This window comes from Odocoileus virginianus, chromosome 12, assembly GCF_023699985.2.
Source record: "Odocoileus virginianus isolate 20LAN1187 ecotype Illinois chromosome 12, Ovbor_1.2, whole genome shotgun sequence".
Lineage (NCBI taxonomy): Eukaryota > Metazoa > Chordata > Mammalia > Artiodactyla > Cervidae > Odocoileus > Odocoileus virginianus.
The window spans coordinates 64639020-64663292 of NC_069685.1; the positions used below are offsets into that span (position 1 = coordinate 64639020).

At 40.7% G+C, this 24273-nt stretch overlaps 1 protein-coding gene and 1 long non-coding RNA gene across 9 annotated transcripts in view; both read left to right on the plus strand.

Annotated features, from left to right (window-relative positions):
- Positions 1-24273, plus strand: part of MTMR3 (myotubularin related protein 3) — a 126141-nt gene that overhangs the window by 81748 nt on the left and 20120 nt on the right. For 7 of the 8 annotated variants that reach the window (XM_070475550.1, XM_070475556.1, XM_070475554.1 and 4 more), the window contains exons 6-9: positions 4798-4880; positions 6866-7032; positions 17821-17917; positions 19731-19844. In XM_070475550.1, the coding sequence (XP_070331651.1) occupies positions 4798-4880; positions 6866-7032; positions 17821-17917; positions 19731-19844 (461 nt within the window). The remainder of the gene's footprint in view (positions 1-4797; positions 4881-6865; positions 7033-17820; positions 17918-19730; positions 19845-24273) is intronic. The other variant, XM_070475557.1, reaches the window with a different exon arrangement.
- LOC139037828 (uncharacterized) lies at positions 17924-19095 on the plus strand. Its single transcript, XR_011490757.1, has 2 exons — positions 17924-18206; positions 18259-19095. It is a non-coding gene; the product is annotated as an uncharacterized lncRNA (long non-coding RNA).

Genomic DNA, 24273 nt, shown 5'->3' on the forward strand with positions numbered 1-24273 from the left:
AATGGTTGTGCAAAAGTATTTTGTAGTTGCAGCGATTTTAAGTAATTCAGATTGGGAGAGACTAGGGCTTCTTTGTACAAATAAGTTAATCACATCACAGTGCTAGGCTCCTAAACCTGTGGTTACTCCAGGAAACAATGGCTCCTCCTATTCTGGTCCTCCCTCAGCAGATGAGTATTTCAGTAAAATCTGTCATATTAAGAGACCCCTCCCCTAAAAGTTACTATATCTAAATCAAACATATATCAGCCATCAAAACCCAGATGTGTCACTATGTATTGTGGCATGCTCCAGTTTGCATCATTTTGTATGTTTTCAAATGAACGCATTTAACTCTTAAATGACTTAAACCATCAAGCTTTAAATAGCTGTCTGATATCATATAGTCTCAATCTCACAGCACATTGAAATATATCGTTATTGTAATGCACATACGTTATATCAAATTTCCAGTTTCTAGGGTAAAGAACCTCTGTAGTATAGTTCAGTTGTAGCATTTAAGGTATGAATTGCTCCTATTCTGTGCTTTTCCCAAACTGTATTTTTACATATATATAGGTATATTTCTTTGCTCACCTAATTTACAAACAAGTAAGTGTTCAAGTGAAGATAATGAAATTTTGAAATGATTTTTGTTGTGTAATTCAATAGACCGCCTCTCAGTCTGCTGCTTCTGAAATCCCAGTAAGTAGCATGAGAATTGTAGGCGGTTGTTGCACCTGTGCTTGGAACAAACTGTTTTTGAGTGTCAGATGCTCACCTTGCAAGTCAGCAAAGTGTGTCCTCTCTGCATGAGTCTCTTTCCTCATATTAGAGAAAGTTCTAGTGGTTTTGTGTACATGAGGACAATTTGTGGAGTGGAGTAAAAGCCCCATAGTTCCATGAGCAGATGGAATTGTGACCTTCAAAAAATGTAACCTGAATTTCAACCAGAAGTAAAGACAACGTTAGTATTTCAAAGGACATTAAAACTCCCGTTTCTAGACTGGTCTGTTAATGCTTCTTAGGAACAAGCTGGAAGTATACCTGGAAACACCTTCTTTAGCATATCCTAGGAAACACCTTCTTTAGCATATCCTACATTTTTTACATTGCCTAACTGTTGTACGTGAAAATCTTTGTTACTCTCCAAGCATCAGAAGGTTATTGTTAACAATGCCCTTTGGCCTTAGCATTCATAAATCAGAGGAGGTTTCTGAAAACCCATGTTGGAAGAGTACGTTGTAAATACCAGAAGTGAGCCATAAAGAATTTGGGTCTTTAACCTGTGGCCATTTTCTTCTGACTGGTTTTTAAATTGTCAGAACCCAGATAATCCACAGTGTGTTATATAGATTTTAGGTTAAGACTCATTACATTATTTTTACTCTGTTACTGCCATTTTTATTTACCATGTGTATGCAAGGTTAGTATTTCCCCATTCAGTCTATAAAAGGGCATTTATTATTAAAAAGTATACATTATTTCCCACTTTTAAATTCTGGTGCTTAGTAATTCACACATATATAGACCCAGAATGAATTATGGTAAACACAGTAGGAAATAACATAAAATTCCCTCTGGAATGAGCACTGCAACTCTCTTATGCATGTCTATCATGTTCTTAAACTGCCGCTGTCCTGCTCTTTTGGATTGATGCTCTCATGAGTTTTGGTGTATGTAATATAACTTTTGACCTTTAGAGGAATTGATTAACAGCACTGAGGTGTGTTTGATGTATTTTAAGCATGAGTTTGGTGGGTTTTGTAAGGAGAAAAGCACTGTAATGGGAGAGAGAATTGCCTGGCAAGTAGAAGGCAGAGAAGAAAGGAGCAAAATGAGGATGAGTTGTTGCAAAGCACTGAATCATTGGTTAGGGAGGATATGATTGTGACTTCAGATTTCTTAGAATTGCCTCTGTAGAATGTTGGTTTACATTGTGTTTTCCTCTTAAGATCCCTGGTGAAGAGGCTGTTTAATAGTGAAAGAAAAACTAAAGTAGTGCTCACACAAAAGGGAAGGGTGTCTTAGAGGAAGAACGGCGCACCATGTATGTTGGAAGGACCCTGAGCTGGAAGGCAGTCATGGATTCTGGTCCTGACTCTGCCGCTCGCTTTAGTGGAGTATCTTAACCTTCTTGAGCTATAAAATGGTCTGCCTCATGAGCCTGTATTTCTTTGCTTTGGGGTATGTCTAGTGACAGAAATGGTAAGGGCCCGCCTCATATGTGATGAAAGTTGAGAAACCTGAATCAGTGGACCTGCCTTTAAAGAAGTAGAGAAGCTTATTTTATGTTTTGGTTGACTGTATGAAGAGGAAAAGCTAGCTAGCTCTGCCTTTTTCAAAGAGAAGGCAATCTCGAGGGTGGGGTGGGTGCATTGAAGAGTACATTAAGATGAAAGGGGAAGATAAAAGGGAGCTGTTCATTTGATACAAAATCAAGTGTTTCTCTTTTATGTCCTTGTTCTTGCTGCATATTAAACTTCCTTGCATGTGATAATCTGCATGATTATTAAAATGTTTGCTGTTATCTATGACTTGAATACACATGGTGGTTTCTTGTGATTTGCTATAATCTATATACTAGCAACCAGTATTTTTATCCTTCTTTCTTAAGTTTGCAGTGTTAAAATAAATGAAAAATTGTATATTGGAAGCATGTAGGTAGCAAATGTTTTGCATACTCTGAAGTGTTGCATCTTTGTGTTTTAGAAGTCTGAACATAGGCTCTTGGGCTCTAGTCCAAAATAGTAGGGATGTAAAACTTTTGTTCTTTGTAGCAAAATAGCACAGGCTGGTCCATTCCCTCCAGCGTCTGTAATAATGTTAGTGGGTTTTCAGGTTTTCTAGCTATAAGGTAGGTGTTAGAGGGGACATGGAGCATGTGATTGCTGTGAGAGCCTGTGGATCTGTGAAGCTTACTCGCACTCCACCCCAGGCTCTGCCCATTCCCTGTGCCCGGGCCTTCCTAAGCCGGGACCACCAGAAAGCAGAGGCTGGTGGCATGTGGGAAGGTTAGAGGATTGTCCAAGGAAGTCGGTAAGCGGGCAGAGTTTCGGTTGATAAAATTTTAGAAAATTGAAATTAGAACTCAGGCCTCTGAATTGCCAGTCTGGCACCTCCTTTTCTCTTTTTGTTTTTGGGGGAGTATTGGGGGAGAATGGGGACTGTAGGTTTAAAAAACAAAAAACCTAACATGAGTCTGTTACAGGATACCCAGAGGACTGGCCTGAGGAAAAATCAGTGTCCCCTTCTGATCTCTTAATCTCCTATTACCCCTTCATAGTTTATCCCTACTGATACATTGTTGTTTTTCCTTCTTAGATGTACAGGTCTTAAAAGAATCTTTAACTGCATCAGCTCCTGTTTCTCACAGCACCTTGGGGTAAAGGACTTGAAAACCGAGGGCCAGAGGGCCTTTTTCCTTCTCTGAGCACAGACAGGAGTTCTTAGGCTTCCTCTTACTTTTGGTCCTATTATGAGGGAACTTTGTAGATAAATCTAGAAGGCTCTACTTCTGAGGTAGGACTCTCAGCCATTAGCTGAGTAACAGTATTTTGTTTTCTTCTCTTTTTTAATCCCTACCCGAGTTTCTTTGTGTTTGTTTGACATGTCCATCATAAGGGCTTCTTTTCGATCTCCACATCCTTGTTCTGAGAGTTCTCAGCTGACTCTGGCAACTGCATGGTGGGGCAGGGTTTGCCGGAAGCCTTGTCCTGAAAGGGGCTCAGCCAGCAGCAGAGCCACCCGGTGCAGGCAGTGCTCTCTTGTTTCTGTCTGTGCTGGAGGAGACTGCCGCCGCCGCCTCATGCAAAACACGAATTGCTGGAATGCTCCTTGCAGCTCCCAGAGCCACATTTTGATTGGGCTTGATATAGCGTAACAAGATCCTTTTTCAAGGAGTGAGAGTATCTGCTATAATTTTTACCAGGTTCTCTTTAGAAGTTTTGGAAATTGGAAATTTTTGAGGTTAAGGGTTGAGTCAGGAAAAGTTGAGGGACAGAAGGAGGATTCTGACGACAGCTTGAGGATTTATCACCCTCTTCAGATGTTTTCCCTCTTATCTGCCTCCCTTCTCTGATCCCCCTCCGCTGTTGCACTGATCTTGTTTCAGTTTCAGATGACCAGATTGGCAGGGAGAGAACCATCCCAGCTTACTCATACCTTGAGCCCTACTTGGCAAACAGGACTCCTCAGCTTCTCTTTTGAAACACATTAAACCTAGCCGATTAGGCCACTGTGAGAGCTGTTCCTCCTCTTGCTGAGCAGAGAGCCTGACCAGCAGCTCCGTCTACTGTCGGACCTCCAGTCTTTTTCACATTGCTCCTTTGCTGACACAAAGGCCCAGGCACCTTGACATTTGGGATAGGCGACAAGTATAGTCCCACTAGTATCTTGATCTGCAGCTCTTTTTTGTCAACAGGACAGGATTAACTGTTCTGGTTCCCTTCAGCTTCTGTGTCACCACAAATCACAGCTAGCTCTAGCATCATAAAGTAGTACTTTGAGAGAGGAGATTGTAAGTTTGTTGCTGGAGAGATGACACATTTCTGTATTTCCTTGTTCTTCTAGATGTGGTGCCTCCTCTTCTTTGGTTGTCCTTGTGCTGTGACATGACTTGAGGGCATTGATTAGAGACTGAGGAAGGGAAGCCTAAATCACCCACTAAATCACTTGAGTGCTGTTGATTCAGATGACTATGCAGTTCTGTGCTTCTTTCTCCTGTAGAGCTCTCTAATCACTCTTGCTGGACACATTGCAGAACTGCAGGGGCAATGCCTTTTTGACTAAGGAAACTTCATCTTTTTTTAATTGCAGATCCCATTGCAGCTTATAGAAAGTGTTGAATGCCGAGATATATTTCAGCTTCATTTGACTTGCAAAGACTGCAAAGTTATCAGGTATGTGACGTGTTTATGCTGTTGTTTAGTGTGGAAAATACTTTTTAAAGGGTGGATTCATGATTTGATAACAGAAACTGCTTTTGAGGGTCAGCCTAGTTAGGGACATTTTCTGAGTAGTTAGTCCCTGAAATATTTTATCTTCAGGCTAGTTTGCTACTGGAAAGATACATTTTCTTTTTTATTTGGATATAACTGTAAATTTGCAAAATAAGTACAAACATAAAAATAGTAAAGAGCACTAGTACTGTTAACATTTTATCCCATTTGCGTTATTTTGTTTGTGTGTGAGAAATTCTTGTTCTGAACAATTAGAAAGTAAGTTATGAAATCATGGCTCTTTGCCCCAAAATTTTAAAGTGTGCTTTCTTAAGAATAGGGGTATTTTCTTACATAACCACAGTATCATTATCAACTTCACAGTTTTACACTCGTAATACTTTTACCCAGTCTGCTACACATGTTCTAATTCTGTCAGTTGACCAAATAATGCCTTTTATAGCATTGCCCCTACCTCATTCAGAACAAGATTCAGTCAAGGTCACATACTGTATTTAGTTGCCATGATTCTGTAGCTTTCTTTAATCTGGAATATTTTCCATCACCTTTCTGTATCTTTTTGATGTTAGCATTTTGAAGAAAACAATCTTTTATTGTAATAGAATGTTTCTTTTGTGTCCAGTGTTTCCTCAGGAATAAATTGAAGTTGTACATTCTCAGCTGGAATACTGTACACATGAGGTGGTGTCCTCTTCAGGATATTGTATTACAGCTAGAGGCAAACAGTGCCCACCTGTTCCCTACCAGTGATGTTAGTTTTGATCCTTCTTTGAAGGAATCACCCACTTTCTGTGTAATTTCCGTATTTTCTCCATTGCAACTGATAGCAATCTAGGAGGCACTTTAAGACTCTACAGATGTCCTACTGCTCGTCAAGGTTCTTCAGTGTTGACTTTATCTGATCTAATCTTCATTATAATGGTTGAAAAAGGGATGACTGAAATGAATTTTAAATGTAGTAGCTCTCCCAGTTTTCACTCCCCAAGTTTTTGTTTTATTTTTATGACCTATTCTAGAGTGCCAGTAAACATTGTGTGTGGGCATATTGATAAGTCACACTAGTTGGGATAAGAGAGAGGTTTAAGTGACCTCCTTGTTTGTTTTTTTTCAAATTTTTGTTGGACTATAGTTGATTCCTCCTTGGTTTTAAGGTAAATATTTAAGTTGCTTTTTAGCCATTCAGATTTGGCTTGCTTTTGATAGATACTGGTTATAACTTACAGTTTAAAAAGCTTGTGTATTAATTACTCAGTTTTAAATACTGCATTTGAAAAGATTAAGTATTTTTTTACACTGTTTTAATTATTTTAATATCTTAGTTATATATATGCACTAAAAATTGCACTTGATAATAGAATTGTTTTGGTCTCTACACGTCACAGCTGAGAGTTTCAGGGTAATGTATCTTATTTTCAATCTAAAGGTGCTGATTTTTTCTAATTGCTAAGTAGATTAATTTTGAAATTATTCCCTAATTGGCTAAAAGTAGTACTGTGAACTGCTTCTGAGTTTAGCATGACGTGTCATAACAAAACAAAAAGAACTTTTCTAAACATATTTCTTGAGAGGGACAACCATAAAGCTTTAGTGGGAGAAGTGGAATGAAACCCCATTCCTGGAAGAGGGACTGCTATTTTACTTTAATAATTTCATTAATCAGTCTCAGAAGAGATTTTATTAGTCTTAAAACAAAGTTTTCCACATGTCTAGCTTTTTTCTTCTTGACATTTTCCATCATTGACTAAAATTTGTTGGATGTGTTTTTTCAAATTATAAATCATAAAATATTAGACCACCTCTATACTAATGCTTTTTGACCGTAATTATCATTCACTGTGAGTAGGCACTCTTGAAATGGTGGCTTCCCTTAGGTTTTATTGTCAGCTGTCTTCTGATTACATTTGTACTTGTTTGGCTTTACAAAGGTGTCAGTTCTCAACCTTTGAGCAGTGTCAAGAGTGGCTTAAGAGACTGAACAATGCAATCCGACCACCTGCTAAAATAGAAGATCTCTTCTCATTTGCATACCATGCTTGGTGCATGGAGGTCTACGCCAGTGAAAAAGAGCAACACGGAGACCTGTGCAGGCCAGGTAGGCCTTTCTAAATGTGCACATGCTGGCTTTACTGAATTACTGCTTGAGACACCCTTAACATAAAATGAGACTCCTAAAATTGATGTATTTATTAATCAGTGTACTTTTCATCAAGCACCAGCATGTGCTCATCATTCTTCTAAGCTCATTAGAAGATGTTTTCTAATTTTCATGGGGAAGAATTGACATCACAATTTACTGAGCCTGACTAAAAATACTGAGGGTATGGGTGTTATGGAAACCCCCTGGAAGGGAGCCATGAGTGTTGTATACATGTTTGTGAAGACTTCACATTAGGAGTGGCATTTGAGTAGGCTTTGAAGATTGGGAAACTGTTATTGATAATAGAATGGGGAAAAGAATTTTAGAGCAAGTAGCATTAATAAAGGTAGAGGTGTGAGGTTAGGCCACAGAATAATGGATTATAAAGTGACCTTTTGCTGTCTTTGAATTTTCAAGTCCTAGAGTACCTTTTGTAGGTAATCTAGGAGTCTGGGTTCCAGACTTCCTGACTCCTTATGAAGTCTTTGTCTTCCTCACTATGTTTCTGTCTCAAAAATGGCTCTGACCAAGTTCATGTCGTTTCTCTGTGTGTAATTTTCTATAAATTGTGTGTTGCCATAAATAGAAGTTTGCTGATCTATCACTGAATCTTAAAAGATATGTTCAGCTTGAAAGCAATGACTTGAATTGCTAAGCTGTGAAACAATGTGAACTTCCTTCTAATACAGTATACTTTAGAGATTTTTTTCCTTTAAACCTCAATCCTGAACCTTCAGTCTTAACACTCCTGCTCTGGGTTATTTTAAACATGGGAGGCTAATCTAAACTTGTATCCTTTTGTTTCCTGGCTCATTTACTGGTTGAAGCTTTTGGTTCATATGTTTAATTAAATTATAGCAAACATAGGCATATTTTTAAAAGTGCTTTACTATATATACTTTTGACCCTCATGACCTTGTCAAATGGTCAGAGTAGTGTGGTGTTTCTGTTATGGTAGCCAAAGAAATGAAGACTCAGAGGCAAAGCCTATTGCAAAGTCCCACTCAGTGAAACTATGAGCCATGCCTTGTAGGGCCACCCAAGATGGATGGATTATGGTGGAGAGTTCTGACAAAATGTGGTCTACTGGAGGAGGGAATGGCAAATCACTTTAGTATTCTTGCCTTGAGAACCCCATGAACAGTATCAAAAGGTAAAAAGATGTGATACTGAAAGATGAACTCCCCGGGTTGGTAGGTGCCTAATATGCTACTGGAGAAGAGTGAAGATATAGTTCCAGAAAGAATGAAAAGGCTGAGCCAAAGTGAGAACAGCGCCCAGTTGTGGATGTGACTGGTGACGGAAGTAAAGTCTGATGCTATGAAGAACTGTATTACATAGGAACCTGAAATGTCAGGTCCATGAATCAAGATAAATTGGAAGTGGTCAAACAGGAGATGGCAATAGTGAACATCGACATTTCAGGATTCAGTGAACTAAAATGGACTGGAATGGGTGAATTTAATTCAGATGACCATTTTATCTACTACTGTGGGCAAGAATCCCTTACAAGAAATGGAGCAATCCTCATAGTCAACAAAAAGAGTCTGAAATGCAGTAATTGGGTGCAATCTCAAAACGACAGAATGATCTCTGTCTGTTTGCAAGGCAAACCATTGAATATTGCAGTAATCCAAGTCTGTGCCCCAACCACTAATGTCAAAGAAGCTGAAGGTGAATGGCTCTGTGAAGACCTACAAGACCTTCTACAGCTAACACCAAAAAGAGATGTTCTTTTCATCATAGGGGACTGAAATGCAAAAGTAGGAAGTCAAGAGCTACCTGGAGTAACAGGCTAGTTTGGCCTTGAAGTACAAAATGAAGCAGGTAAAAGGCTAACAGAGTTTTGCCAACAGAATGCACTGGTCATGGCAAACACCCTCTTCTAACAACACAAGAGACTATGCATGGACATCACCAGATGGTCAATACTGAAATCAGATTGATTTTATTCTTTGTAGCCAAAGATGGAGAAGCTCTATACAGTCAGCAGAAACAATACCAGGAGCTGACTGTGGCTCAGATCATGAACTCCTTATTGCAAAATTCAGACTTAAATTGAAGAAAGTAGAGAAAACCACTGGACCACTCAGGTATGACCTAAATCAGATTCCTTACAGTTATACAGTGGAAGTGACTAATAGATTCAGGGATTAGATGTGATAGACAGAATGCCTGAAGAACTATGGATGGAGGTTCCTAACATTGTATAGGAGGCCATGCAAAACCATCCTCAAGAAACAGAAATGCAAACAGGCAAAATGGTTGTCTGAGGAGGCCTTACAAATAGCTGAGAAGAGACAAGAAGCAAAAGGCAAAGAAGAAAAGGAAAGATGTTCATCTGAATGCAGAGTTCCAAAGAATAGCAAGGAGAAAGATAAGAAAGCCTTCTTAAGTGATCAGTGCAAAGAAATAGGGGAAAACAATAGAATGGGAAAGACTAGAGATCTCTTCAAGAAAATTAGAGATACCAAGGAAACATTTCATGCAAAGATGGGCACAATAAAGGACAGAAACAGTATGGACCTAACAGAAGCAAAGATATTAAGAAGAGGTGGCAAGAATACACAGAAGAACTATACAAAAGAGATCTTCATGACCCAGATGATCACAATGGTGTGATCAAGCACTTAGAGCCAGACGTCCAGGCATGTGAGGTCAAGTGGGCCTTAGGAAGCATCACTACAAACAAAGCTAGTAGAGGTGATGGAATTCCAGCTGAGCTATTTCAAATCCTAAAAGATGATGCTGTGAAAGTGCTGCACTGAATATTCCAGCAAATTTGGAAAACTCAGCAGTGGCCACAGGACTGGAAAAGGTCAGTTTTCATTCCAATCCCAAAGAAAGGCAATGCCAAAGAATATTCAAACTACTGCACAATTGTACTCATCTCACATGCTAGCAAAGTAATGCTCAAAATTCTCCAAGCTAGACGTCAACAGTATGTGAACTGAGAATTTCCAGATGTTTAAGCTAGATTTAGAAAAGGCAGAGGAACCAGAGATCAAATTGCCAACATCCATTGGATCATAGAAAAGCAAGAGAATTCCGGGAAAACATCTTCATTGACTCCGATAAAGCCTTTGGCTATGTGGATCACAGCAAACTGGAAAATTCTGAAGGAGATGGGAATACCAGACCACCATACCTGCCTCCTGAGAAATCTGTATGCAGGTCAACAAGCAACAGTTAGAACCAGACATAGAACAACAAACTGGTTCAAAATTTGGAAAGGAGTACGTCAAGGCTGTATATTGTCACCCTGCTTGTCTAACTTAATGTGCAGAGTACATCGTGCGAAACACTGGCCTGGATGAAGCACAAGGTGGAATCAAGATTACCAGGAGAAATATCATAACCTTAGATATGCAGATGACACCACTCTTACGGCAGAAAGCGAAGAACTACTAGAGAGCCTCTTGATGCAAGTAAAAGAGGAGAGTGAAAAAGCTGGCTCAACATTCAAAAAACGAAGATCATGGCATCCAGTCCCATCACTTCATGGCAAATAGATGGGGAAACAATGACAGACTTTATTTTTGGGGGCTCCAAAATCACTGCAGATGGTGATTGCAGCCATGAAATTAAAAGATGCTTTTTCCTTGGAAGAAAAGCTATGACCAACCTCAACAGCATATTAAAAAGCAGAGACATTACTGACAAAGGTCCATATAGCCAAAGCTGTGGTCTTTCCAGTAGTTATGTATGGATGTGAGAGTTAGACCATGAGGAAAGCTGAGCACTGCAGAATTGATGCTTTTGAACTGTGGTGTAGGAGAAGAGACTTGAGTTCCTTTGGACTGCAAGGAGATCAAACCAGTCAGCCCTAAAGGAAATCAATCCTGCATACTCATTGGAAGGACTGAAGCTGAAGCTTCGATACTTCGGCCACCTGACGCAAAGAACTGACTCATTGGAGAGGACCCTGTTGCTGGAAAGATTGAAAAGGCTGTAGGAAAAGGGGATGACAGGGAATGAGATGGTTGGATGGCATCACTGACTCTCTCGACTTGAGTTTGAGTAAGCTCTGGGAGTTGGTGATGGACAGGGAGGCCTGGTGTGCTGCAGTCCATGGGGTCGCAAAGAGTCGGACATGACTGAGCAACTGAACTGAACTGCAGGGCGTTGACTGGGTCAAAACTTGAAAGCAGTTCTTAGTTATTGGGAACTGATTGTGTGATGTGCTGTGGGTATGAGGTGAAAAACAGGCACCTGCCCTTGCGGAGCCTCAGAGAAAGTCTTAGGAATCTGAGCTTCCCACAAGCCTGGCCAGCCAGTGGAACCCACAGTGGTTCCCACCGGTCACCGACAGCCAGCCTGGGAAGGTGATGAGAATGTGCCTAAGCTCTCTCTCACTTCACTCCTTTATCCGTTCCATCTTTCTTTTTCCTTCTTTATATGCCATTGGTTTTGTTTGTTTATGGGTCCTTTCAGGTGGTGGGTTTTTTTTTTTTTTTTTTTTTTTTAGTTTTTTAAAGTGATTTTACATGCAATCAAATTTGTGAATTTTACATGTATATTTGCTAAGTTTTTAGCCATTACATCATTTTTTTTAATTGTTTTTATTTGGCCACACCACACAACATATGGGATCTTAATTCCCTGTGAAAGTTGCTCAGTCATGTCTGACTCTTTGCGACCCCATGGACTATACAGTCCATGGACTGAATTCTTCAGGCCAGAGTACTGGAGTAGGTAGCCTTTCCCTTCTCCAGGGGATCTTCCCAACCCAGGAATTGAACCTAGGTCTCCCTCATTGCTCTGACCAGGGATCAGATCTGTGCTTCCTGCAGTAGAAGCACGGAATCTTAACTACTGGACAACCAGAGAAGTCCCCATTACAGCTTTTCCTTTTTTTTAATGCAGATTTCTCAGACTTTACTTTTTGGCTGTGGTGGGTTTTCACGATTGTGCATGGGCTTTCTCTCGTTGTGGCAAGCAGGGACTGCTGTTCATTTCAGTGCACGGGCTTCTCATTGCAGTGGCTTCCTTAGTTGTGGAGTGTGGGCTTCAGTAGTTGTTGCTCATGGGCTCTAGGGCAAAGACTCAGTAGTTGTGGTGCGCGGGCTGAGTTGCTCCGTGGCATATGGGATCTTCCCAGACCAGGGAATCTGCGGGCAAGGTGGATTCTTTTTTTTAATATTTATTTATTTTTGGCTGTACAGGGTGTTTGTTGCTGTGCAGTCTTTGCTCTAGTTGTGGCCAGTGGGGGCTGTTCTTTTGTTGCAGTGTGCAGGCTTCTCATTGCCCGGGCTTCTCTTGTTGTGGAGCATGGGCTTCAAGAATTGCAGCACCTGGGCTCAATAGTTGCGGCTCCCAGGTCCTGGAGCACAGGCTCATTAAATGTGGTGCTACGGGTTCAGTTGTTGCATGGCATGTGGCATCTTCCGGAATCAGGGATCAAACCTGCGTCTCCTGCATTGGCAGGCGGATTCGTTACCACTGAGTCACCAGGGAAGCCCCCCAGTATGTCTTTGTGTTAGATTGTTTAGTCTCTACCGTCTCCTTGGATAATGAAGTTATTGGGTGTACCTTGTTGTATTATGTTAAGAAGTTATTGTGTGTGCCTTGTATTGTGTTATATAAGAACTTTGATTTGTTTAAGGCTCTTAATTACAAAAGGCATTCCCTAGTTTTGGGCTTTAGTGTTTAGTTAACAGTGTTTAGTTAACAAGGCTTGAATTTCTCCTAACCTGTTTCTCTCACAACCACAGACTGCAAATTCCTCATCGTTAGGTTGATTCCTTATTTCTTTGATAATTTAGTTTCTTTAGGATTTGAGTCAACTCTTAGAATATTCCTAAGATGTGCCAGATCAGAACTTAACTCCTGTTTATTAATTGTAGATGGCTTTGGCCTGAGCTGAGATGATTTTAGTTCCCAGACCTTTCTTTCCCTTGACGATATTTGGTATTCCTTGGCCACCAGGACGTCCACAGTTTCCTGTGTTTTTTTCATGCTGTGGATGGAGGCATTTGGGGGGCAAAATACTGATTTAGGGACTAGAAAACCTGAATTCAAATCTATACTCTACCATTTAATTTTTGAAACAACGCTGGGCAAGCCATCTGTCTTCTCTTCAGTTTCCTGTGTTCTTCAAAGTGTGGGACATTTTTCTTCTTCCTGCCCAAGCTGATCTGTATATTCTGAAAGTTAGCACTGTTTCAGTTCAGTGAATGCTTGAGTGCCTCCTAAGTGTCATGCTTATGAAAACATTTTGGAAACTATGAATATATAAAATGATACCACTGTAACTGATTCGAACTTACTCCATGACCAAAGGTTGTGTTGTTTATTTAATATGTATGTTCCACACTGAAGTCAACCTGCTACAAGTCATATGCAGTCTTAGTGTACTTCAGTGACTTGGTTTGAATCTGTGTGCATATATGTGCCTTTTTCCTTTAATATATTTACACTGTGAAGGAAAACTCGCCCTTGAAAAGTACTGTGGTGGCATTTTTAAAGCCAGTCAACCTAGTTCTTCTGTCTCTACCCAATATTGTTGAGTATTGGTAGTGGCTACAGCATTACTCACCAGTTAGGAGCAGACCAGACAGCCACATTCCTTTAAGTCATCTTTAGGTGAGACAGCACCTGAGGTATTTCAAAGTCATGCCATTTTTTAACCTGCCCCAGCACATGTGATCACAGGCATAGACTCCGAAAGGTGGAAGTTAGTTTAGTCTTTTAGAAGTTATTAAAACCTTTTATGGACTCTTCTCTGCCTAACCTGTTAAGAGTAGAATGTGTCAGAGAGGAGAGAAATGGGAAAATATTACCTTGTATTCATGTAAATCTTAGTTTCTGACTGTTTTAACCTGTCATAGTTAGCCAGCCATCCTATGGCCACATTGCTCTAAGTCTTAATCTGTTTTGGAGGAAGTCTCCATAATGCTGTTGGAGTTCATTGCAAAACTCTTGACTCTGCTGTTAGCCCCATTTCAAAGTCTAAATAAGAATGGACTCAAGCTGTATGCTCAACATCCTTCTCGTTTTAGCTGTCTTCTTGGTGATAGTTTTGTATGTGAGCATTAATCTGGAGTCTGACAGATGACTGGGCAATTGAGTTGCTAGTTTAGTAGCATCAGACCAGCCTTTCTGACCTCTTCCCTGTGAATTGCCTGATAAGCACCTTTTGATTAACCATGAACAGCATGACTCTGGCCATATACTGTTGTGCAGCTGCCTGTTTAGATGAAGTAAAAGCCCTTGTCAGCAGAGTCTGCTTTCTGAGTTTGATCGCAGTCCAGTAATTGTACATCTAGACAACTGAACCGGGCCCTTTGTTCACCGAAAAGAAGGGTTCTTTTCTCCATATTTGAAAATCTGGAGGCTGTTTCTCACCTTCTCTGACTCTGGTACTGATCTCCCTCACATCCTGGGTACGGGCCTGGCCCTTCTGCTCCAGGCCTTTAGGTTGCATATAATTGTAGGTGTGAGTGAGTACTCAGGATCACCCTGGGAGCTAGACTTTTGGAGGGAAATTTTTGTAGACTGCTGGTTGATACTGAATTTATGGTAGAGGGACTTACTGCTTTAAAGAAAAGTTTATATTTTCTTTAAAATAATTCCTGGACTGTATGTAGTATAAGAAATACAAAATGTTAAAGAGGATGGGGATGGGGAAGGCCCATAGGAAGGGTTGAAATGGAAATATAAACCAACAGACAAATTGGGGTTGTTACAGCATATCTGATGTTGAATTGGTGGAGATACGAGAGTTCTAAGAGGTCTCAAGGAAAACCCAGCAGTATTTGTGCTTGGCTTGCACTTTTCTGGCAGGAGAAGCACAAGTGAACTTCTAACAGTTTCGCAAAAGCCAGTTGATTTACTCTGTGTATGTAAGGTCTGCTGCTCAGTGTTTTTTCAAGCAATGGTTTTCAAACGGCAGGTTTTTCAAACTGCAGGTTGTGATCCACCAGTGGGTCATGAAACTGAAGTTTTAAGAAATGAAGTATGAAATGAAACACTTAGGATAGAAAATAGCAATGAGTCACACACATGGTAAGGGTCAATATTGTTTTATGAAACTCTTAAAACATACATTGTATTGAATTGTGGTGTAAAACATTCTCACTGTAGGTTGTAATGGTCAGATTCAAAGCTGATGAAGTCACTGCTTTAGAGAATACAAAGAGAATTAAAACTCATTCTTCCTTCTCAAGGAACTTGAAATAACAGATTTGTTTTTAATGATGGCTACTCAGTATATGTTTGTTTGTAGCTCAGTTTCATGCTGGGAATGGGAATTCTAAACCCATTCTTGGGCAGTGGTTCTTAATAGAAAACTGCCTGAGGAGGAGGGGAGGGATGTGGAGATGTTTAATCTTAAATTTATAGGATTCTATTTAGGGTGTCTGGGTATCCATTAAGATAGAGGTACTAATGTAAATGACCACTAAGTAAATATCTTTTTACATTTTTCAGAGACTTGGAACTATTTTCCAAGTTGGGAGAAATCTTGTCATTAATTAATGAACTTGGAAGTTGCTATAGTTTTACAGCTTTTGTATTGTGATTATAAGTGAAAAGACTCCCTGTCTAGAATTCTTGATGGTCACCATTGCTTACAGTTTGTAGACAGATGGCACTCCTAATTCAGATAGCTTTTTCCTGTTTGAAAGATTGTATCACTTTTAAAACTTTGCCAGAATGGAATAGATTCAGTTGATTATTTCCTCTTGCATCTCTGAACCTCATCATTTTATAGCTCTCCTTCAGGAAACATACAATGCCTAGTTTAAGCTCAAGAAGAGCAGTTTAAATGGGAAGTAGTTTTATAGACTTGTCCTTCATTCAAGTAATTGCTGTTTCCCATTCTGAAGCTCTTCTCCCAGGAGAGCAGAGCTTTGATCACCAGTGCTGGCTGTTTCGTGCTTTTGTTATTGTAGTTTCTCCCAGCCCCACCAGTGTTTATTTTAGCCTGTAAGGCTATATGTTAGAGGTATTGCCGAATGGTTTGTTTTGTTGTTGTTTGTTCTTTATAAAATTACTGTTCTAGGACTCTGTTCTCACGGAAGGAAATATTTCAGATTTAATGACTTTTATATTTGGTTCATTTCTGCCTCTCTAGCTCGCTGTCTTAAGGAAGAAGGAGCCAAATCCACGAGGGCAAGTGTAGGCGGGTTATATTTGTTTGGGTGGATGTTCTTACAAATGCTCGGCGTTCTAGTTAGCAGTGTGGTATTTCTTGAGATTCCTGGATACAGGCAGTTAAAGTCCTATGATCTTTTATTTATTTATTGGCCGTGCTGGGTTTCTGTTGCTGCTCGGCTTTTTGTGGGGGCTGTTCTCTAGCTATGGTGCACGGGCTTTTCACTGCGGTGGCCTCTCGTTGCAGAGCATGGGCTGTGAAGTGCAGGCTTCAGTAGTTGCGACTCCCGGGCTCTGTAGCACAGCCTCTGTGGTTGTGGCACAGAGGTCCGGCTGTTCCGGCCAAGGCATGTGGGACCTTCCTGGACCACGGACTGAATTCATCTCTCTTGCATGGGCAAGCAGATTCCTTACCATTGAGCCATCAGGGAAGCCCTGTCTCGTGATCTCTTAACTGCAGTTCTGTAATCTATAAGGTTCTGAAAACCAAAGATTTTAATTTTATTTGATAGTTTGACTTGATCTGAGCTAGCTATTTGCTGCTTTATTTAACCCACTTAGTTTGAGTTATCCATGTATTTCACTGTAAAGGTGTTAATGTTTGTTTAATGCTTTTGAGATCATTAACCCAGCGTTGCCAACAAAGGTCCATCTAGTCAAAGCTATGGTTTTTCCAGTAGTCATGTATGGATGTGAGAGCTGGACCATACAGAAGACTGAGCGCCAAAGAATTGATGCTTTTCATCTGTGGTGTTGGAGAAGACTCTTGAAAGTCCTTGGACAGCAAGGAGAGTCAACCAGTCTGTCCTAAAGGAAATCAGTCCTGAATATTCATTGGAAGGTCTGATGCTGAAGCTGAAACTCCCAGTACTTTGGCCACTTGATGCCAAGAACTGACTTATTTGAAAAGACACTAATGCTGGGAAAGATTGAAGGCAGGAGGAGAAGGGGGCGACAGAGGATGAGATGGTTGGGTGGCTTCACCGACTCGGTGGACGTTGAGTTTGAGCAAGCTCCAGGAGTTGGTGAAGGACAGGGAGGCCTGGTGTGCTGCATTCCATGGGGTCTCAAAGAATCGGACATGACTGAGCAACTGAACCGATAGTACATATACCACTGTAGAATCCAGAAAGGTCAATTTCTGAAATCTGGCCCAGAGAGTTTCTCATGAGGAGTTACAGATCCATATTACTCATCTTGGTGAACTTACTGATTTTATTTCTTATGTATACCATCAGTCTGAGTGTGGAAATAGGAAGCTAGCCAATATAGTGACAAGAACATGGGTTTTGGGATCAGACAGAGCTGCCATAATAATCTCCCCAGTCTGTTTTATCCTCTGTAAAATGTGCTAAGTGATACTGCCCTTAAATTTGATAGTAGTGATTAAATGAGATAATATTAATTCCTTTTTAATTTTTTAAATTTATTTTTAATTGAAGAGATAATATCCTTGATCAGAATTAATTTCCTCATTTCTTTTTATAGTCTTATCCCAGCAGGAGATTTTTTTAAAAACTAAATATGGTATTTATTACAATACTTAAAAAAAAAAAAAAACTAAGGGGGGTACCAGTGCTTTTATTCCACTTGTTTTGCAAAATCATACTCCTTTCTTCCTTTCTCCTGTCTGTCTTTGGTCCCTAGGGGAACATGTAACGTCAAGGTTTAAAAATGAAGTGGAGCGGATGGGTTTTGATATGAACAACGCCTGGAGGATTTCTAACATCAATGAGAAGTACAAGTGAGTTGTATTTGGTCCCTGTGGACTGTGTTTCATGACCACTGTCTTTTCTAGAAACCCCAATTCTCATGTGGCAGAACATTTGAATTTAAAATTTTTCTTTAAAACAGAGTTTTATGTATTAAATATAAGTGTGTGATTTTCAGAGTACTTATTGAGCCTTCTGTTTCCATTGCTATCACTGGAGTGGAAAGAGATTCTTACTTAGTAGAATCCTGGAATCTTCCTTCCAGTGCCCTCCAGGCCTCTCTCCTGGCACATGTATGTCTAAACACCTGTAGGCAGGCAGGTTCTCTTGTCCTCATCACTATTCAATAAAACACTTACCTGTAGACAGGCAGGTTCTCTTGTCCTCATCACTATTCGATAAAACACTTAGGAGCTCGTTTTTATGTGCTTTTACCCCAGACCATATGAAATAGTCTTAAGTCTTATTCTGTTTAATTCCTTGATCTAAAATTAATGTCATAGCTATGATTGTTTAACCTTTAAATATTAATGTAACCATTACTAAATATTTTCTTGGAAGGTATAAGAACTTTGATAGGGAAGGACAGTTAATTACTATGATTTTGGTGATTCATATTTCTATAAAATGAAAGAAAATTGTCCAGAATTTTAAAATTAACATCCTTTTCCGCTTAAGTTTCCCTGCAGCAGTTGGAGACATTAATCACTGTGTTATCTTTCCAACTACCTCAAATTATGATAGCTGTTTTCTTGGACTGTGGGTAGCCGTCAGAGCATTTAATATTTTGCTGGAAAAACTACAGCTAATTACTATATACAGTTCTTAACATGGACCTTGGCCAAGGAGGTGTTGCCAAGAGTCAGGAGCTACAGGTGTGTCATACCTTTGCCTGTTCTCAGCTGACAAGTCAAAGGAGAGAATCAAGGTGGGAGGGGGTCCTCAGGGAGCCTGAGGCTGCGACAGGCTTTGTTCACATGTAACCCACCTTTCCTGTACTGGAGGCTGCTTATCTGCCGAGTGAGCGGCTATACTCGGTGAAGAGCTGACTGCTAGGTAATGTGATACTTAGAGGACAGGAGCGTAGCAATCCAAATATTTTGTGAAGTAAGACAAAACACCTAATGTTTGCCCTAATGAAAACAGCTTTTTTAAACACAACACTGTAAGTCAGCTGTAAGATAAAATAAAAATTTTTTAAAAAACTGGCTTTTCCCGCCTTGAGTGTAGTTCTGAAGTGTGTTTTATAGAAATGATGATTAATAGCATACTCGCATCACTGACTTGGCTTAATGGGGCTGTGATTGTGTATGCAGGTGGGGCTGACCCACTCTGCTGCGTCTGTACCCACAGCTGCACCTGTTACCTACAATTAGGACACCTTGTTTGGTTCACATGAAACAACACCATAGTAATGCTGTGAGGTCTCTGGGAAGTCGAAACTGGGGGCTCTTGCGCTTACTCCGTTTCCCTGAAAGACTGAGGGCCTGGTAGAGTAACACAGACTCCACCTTTGCAGGTGAACTGGGTACCTGTGTGGTTAGAAGTGATCCGTGTGTTGGTTACAACAGTTAGGTAGAGTGAGTGCCTCTCAGCTCCCTTGTTTTCGTTGAGTGTTAAGATGGCCAGATTTCCCAAAGGCAGCATCAAGTGGAGCAACCCAAGGCAGTATCACTTCACATGAATAACACTTAGGGCAGCCCACACCACTGAGTAGGGCGAAGCCTCACGTCTTGCTCCTTGCTGCCTTTTGAGCTGGCTCTGGGGTAGCTTGACGCACACCCTTACCCTGGCTCACTAGTCTCTCCTGCTTCCCTTCTCCCTCTTCCTCACTGTCCCTGTTAGGCTGTGTGGTAGCTACCCACAGGAGCTCATAGTGCCTGCCTGGATCACTGACAAAGAACTGGAAAGTGTTGCAGGCTTCCGGTCCTGGAAGCGCATCCCTGCTGTCGTCTACAGGTAAGGAGGCCTGGCCAGGTCCAGCTTGGTCTGGTGCTGCTGGTGCTGCCGCCCTGGGGGTGGGGTGGTGGTGGTTCAGGGAGCTCTCCAGGCTATTTTGTGCTTCCTTATTGTTAAAGTTGTTCGTCCAGTCATGGACCAGTCAGTACTTCACTGGAACACTACCTGATGATTCAGTTGACACTGAAAAGAAAATTTTGATTAAAAAATGGCTGGATTTTCTTTTTTAAGATCCTTCTGACATTGTTTTGTTTTTAGAAAATGTTTATTTAATTATGGCTGCACTGGGTCTTCGTTGCTGCATGGACTTTTCTCTAGTTCAGGCGAGTGGGGTCTACTCTAGTTGCGGTGCCCAGACCTCTCGTTGCAGAGCTTGGGCTCTGGGGCAGTGGGCTGTAGGAGTTGTGGCTTCCAGCCTCTAGAGCACAGGCTCAGTAGCTGTGGCGCAGGGGCTTAGCTGCTCCACAGCCTGTGGGATCTCCCAGGACCAGGGATCGAACCTGTGTCTCCTGCATTGGCAGGCACAGTTTTTACCACTGAGCCACCAGGGAAGCCCTCTTCTGACATTCTATGGGAAGATAATGAATTCACTGCTTTTAGCTTCAGTTGATGACCTTTGCATTGAGAGAAATGAGTCCTGGAAAGTGAGAATAGGGAGTGTAGATTTGTGATTGTCTTTGTGGTTGAAATATTGCCACACGGAAAAAGTGTGTTTTGAGAGGGAGCATTTAGAGAAGGCTAGTCCTTGGCTGGTTAGAAGATACTAGAGATCGGAGGCAGGAGAGTCAAGGGAGCCAAATTCTAGAAGGGGTGGTGATGTGGTCACAAGCACAGTGTTAGAAGAACTCAAGTCTTCTCTCTGACACGCCTTGCTGTGGCACCTTGAGCAAGTTCCCTCACTGACCCCAGCCTGTTCCATGATGTTCTCAGTTCACAGGTATGCTGTGACATCTGAGGGACTCTGTCACACCAGGCTTCCTAATCAGTGTCTGGAGTAGATTGTGTGCCTGAGGGCTGCTCTTATAATTCAGTGACTGTGTAGCTGAATCCTCACAAATCATGTGAAGTTTTTAAGAAGTCATTCCCTCATATTTTGGAACAGTTTCAGATGTCCTTGTAATATTCACAGTCCCCATTTCATTTTCCCCATTTGCAGACTTTATGGACTCTCCTTGAATTTGGGCCAAACCAGTGAGGCTTAGTTAGAAGTTCATGCCAGGAGGAAGTCTATTGAAATACTGAGGTGGTAAGAAGGGGTTTAAAATTAAAACTTCTTGTATAATTCCTAGTGAGGTAACCAGCTTGTTTTCCTTAGTCCATGGAAGGCAAATTTTAGTGGCCATCCGGAAGAGGGAGAGATGTGAAAGTACACATTTGCTTTTGGCCCAATGAAAGTCGCTCAGTCGTGTCCAACTCTTTGTGACCCCATGGACTGTAACCTGCCAGGCCCTTCTGTCCATGGAATTCTCCAGGCAGGAATACTGGAGTGGGTAACCATTCCCTTCCCCTGGGGTTCTTCCCAACCCAGAGATCGAACCCAGGTCTCTTGCATTGCAGGCAGATTCTTTACTATCTGAGCCACCAGGGAAACCCATTAAATTTTCAATCTCAGTTGTCATCACTGTTGTTTTCAGACACCTCTAGAAAAGTAGGTCACCAAATTTACCTATCATTCAAGTGGTAAGGTTGCACAGGAATTAGAGAGCAGTGCAAACTGAAAGGATTTGTGAGTCTTATCAGTGATCGGGCCAGCTCAAATAGGGAAAGCTGCCAACTGCTGCTGTGTGGCCAGCAGCTGTGTTAGATCAGCAGCCCTGTCATTTGCGGAGTTAGCTGACTTTGAGCGTAAGGGGAAAGGACTCTCATCTCAAAGCAAGGGTCATTCAGTGAAATTCTCCCTGTTGGTAGAGAGGCCTAAAAGTGTAGGCTGAAGAAAGACTTAGAATAAACATGGGAAGCTTCTTTTCCCTTCCAGAGTTTATGCCAGAAGGAATGAGCTTTGTTAGCTCAGGTGGCAGGATGCTTCTGAATCCAACATGTGTTTACTGAATGTAGTTGTCTGTAGATCGCTAATGACTCCTGAGGTTGCTGGCCGTACTTTTCTTGAAAGCACCACGTTGAACCAGCATCTGATCAGTGCTTTCTCCCATGGTGACGAGAGAGTGCTTCATTGGATTTATTGTTGAAGATGTAGGTTGCTTTAACACAGCGACAGTGCAAAGGCTGCCTGCCCATCTGTAGTGCAATTTACAGCTCTCTCACTCTGCATTGAGTGATTATTAGAAACTTCTAGTCATGGGGCTGTCTGGTGGCTCTGACGGTAAACAATCTGCTGCAACACAGGAGACCCAGGTTCGACCCCTGGGTCGGGAAAATCTCCTGGAGAAGGGAATGGCAACTCACTCCAGTATTCTTGTCTAGAGATTTCCACGGACAAAGGAGCCTGACAGGCTACAGTCCATGGAATCACAGAGTTGGACACGACTTAGCAACTAAGACTTTCACTTTTCGAGTCATTTAGGGAGTTTGACTAATACTAACTTTGGGACAGTTTAAACATTTGTATCTTTCTATATGTAAAATTGAAGAATTCACTGTTTAGTAGGGGGCTCATCCATTGAACATCTTAAGTTTTATTTTTCCTGGTTCTGTTTTAAAATGATAGAAACACTCTTTAGTGATTTTTAGCTACAGTGTTTTGTTCTCTTTCCTGCTGTCTAAAGCATTTAGAAGACTGCGGAAACTGCTTTTTGCAGCAATTCAGTTGCGATCTAGCTATCATACTATGATCCTTAAAACCCAAGACCCAGGCTGACGAGTGCCATCTACTGTTCTTCTCGAGCGTTGCTGGGAAAAATTTGGGAAGAAAAGGATGTGCAGCAAAGGCCCCACCACCCTATTCTGTAAAGAGCTGCTGCCCCTCAGCTCATTGGTTACCCGGCATCTATTATTGTATGCTAGTAGGCATTTTAAGAATCAATGAGGTTTTATTTATAGTTTAGCTGCATTCAGCAGTTGACCTAATTGTTGTGTTGGCAATACACAAGTACTTTCTATTATTTGTCTCTCCTAATGAGGGAGGATTTAAAAACGACAAACTGATGATTCCAGTGGAATTTATTGTTCCCAAATTTAATTTTATTGTTTATGAGTTTTAGGATTAAAGACAAAAATTTTTCTCACATTGTCCTTTGAACAAGACATCTAGATGCAATAGTCTGTCTGTTAAAAACCCATCTGTGCATAAAACATCTACATATGTTTTATGTGGATGAATGTGTATTTGGAAACAATTTTAATGGGAGTAAAGACATGGACTGTTCTCTCTAGGATATAGAATTTGGGAGATAATAAAGTTTTTTGCTTACTAGTTTTTTACTCATTTATTTTTATAGTGAACTGACTACTTTTATAACGTCTAAACAGCTTTATTGAGATGTCACATACAGTTCACCTTTTTAATGTGTGCAGCTCAGTGTTTTTAAGTCTATTCACAGTATTGTTCTGCCGTCACTATACTTAAACTTCAGTATGTTCTCCCCACCATAAAAAGAAATCCCAGACCCGTTAGCAGACACTCCCCGTTCCCTCCTCACACTCCCTGGCTCTGGGTTATCAGTAAATCTACATACTATCTCTATAAATTTTCCTGTTCTGGACACTGTATAAATGGAATCATAACGTGGTCTTTTGTGACTGAGTTCTTCCACTTTGGAGCAATAACATCCTCAAGGTTCATCTATGTTGTGACATGTATTAGAGCTTGATTCCTTTTTGTTACCAAATTACATTACCCTTACAACTTTTTAGTTGCTAAAATCACCTTACTAAAATTCCTAATTAGGAAAAGCTTGGATAGACAATCCAAGACAAAAGCTTGGATATAATTTCTGGTCTTTTTTTTTTTTTTCCATGAAAAAGGGTCTTATCAGAGTATGGCTTATTGATGCTCTTCATTTCCTTCTAAGAGTTTATGGAAGGGTAACTGGCTCATTGCTCTCTGCCTATAGTAAGAGCAGTTGTGACTCATGAAGTCTCAGGAGGTTTTGTAAAGCAGTCCATTGTGGGCCAGGTAAATATTTCAGTCCCAAATGTGGGATATTGTTTTGAAAAGAATCCTCAAACCAGCCATAATTGCACAGTTGCTATGCTGAGTCCTCCGAAATCAGTGAGGAAACAGATGTTTGTCTTAGCATCCATTAAGCTTGGATATTCAGGGGTAGTATTAAAAAGGAGAGATTAATGCTTCATTATTAAGTAGCAGAATTAGTGTGGCATTGGTATTTTATTTTTTACCCAATTTTCCAAAAGCAGTTATTCAGGTAGTTTTCCAAAAGTATTTATTCTTCATGAATATTTTGTTTAATGTAAGAATACATATTTATCATTTTGTTGGTTATTCTACAAAGGTCTCTAAAATGGTATGATA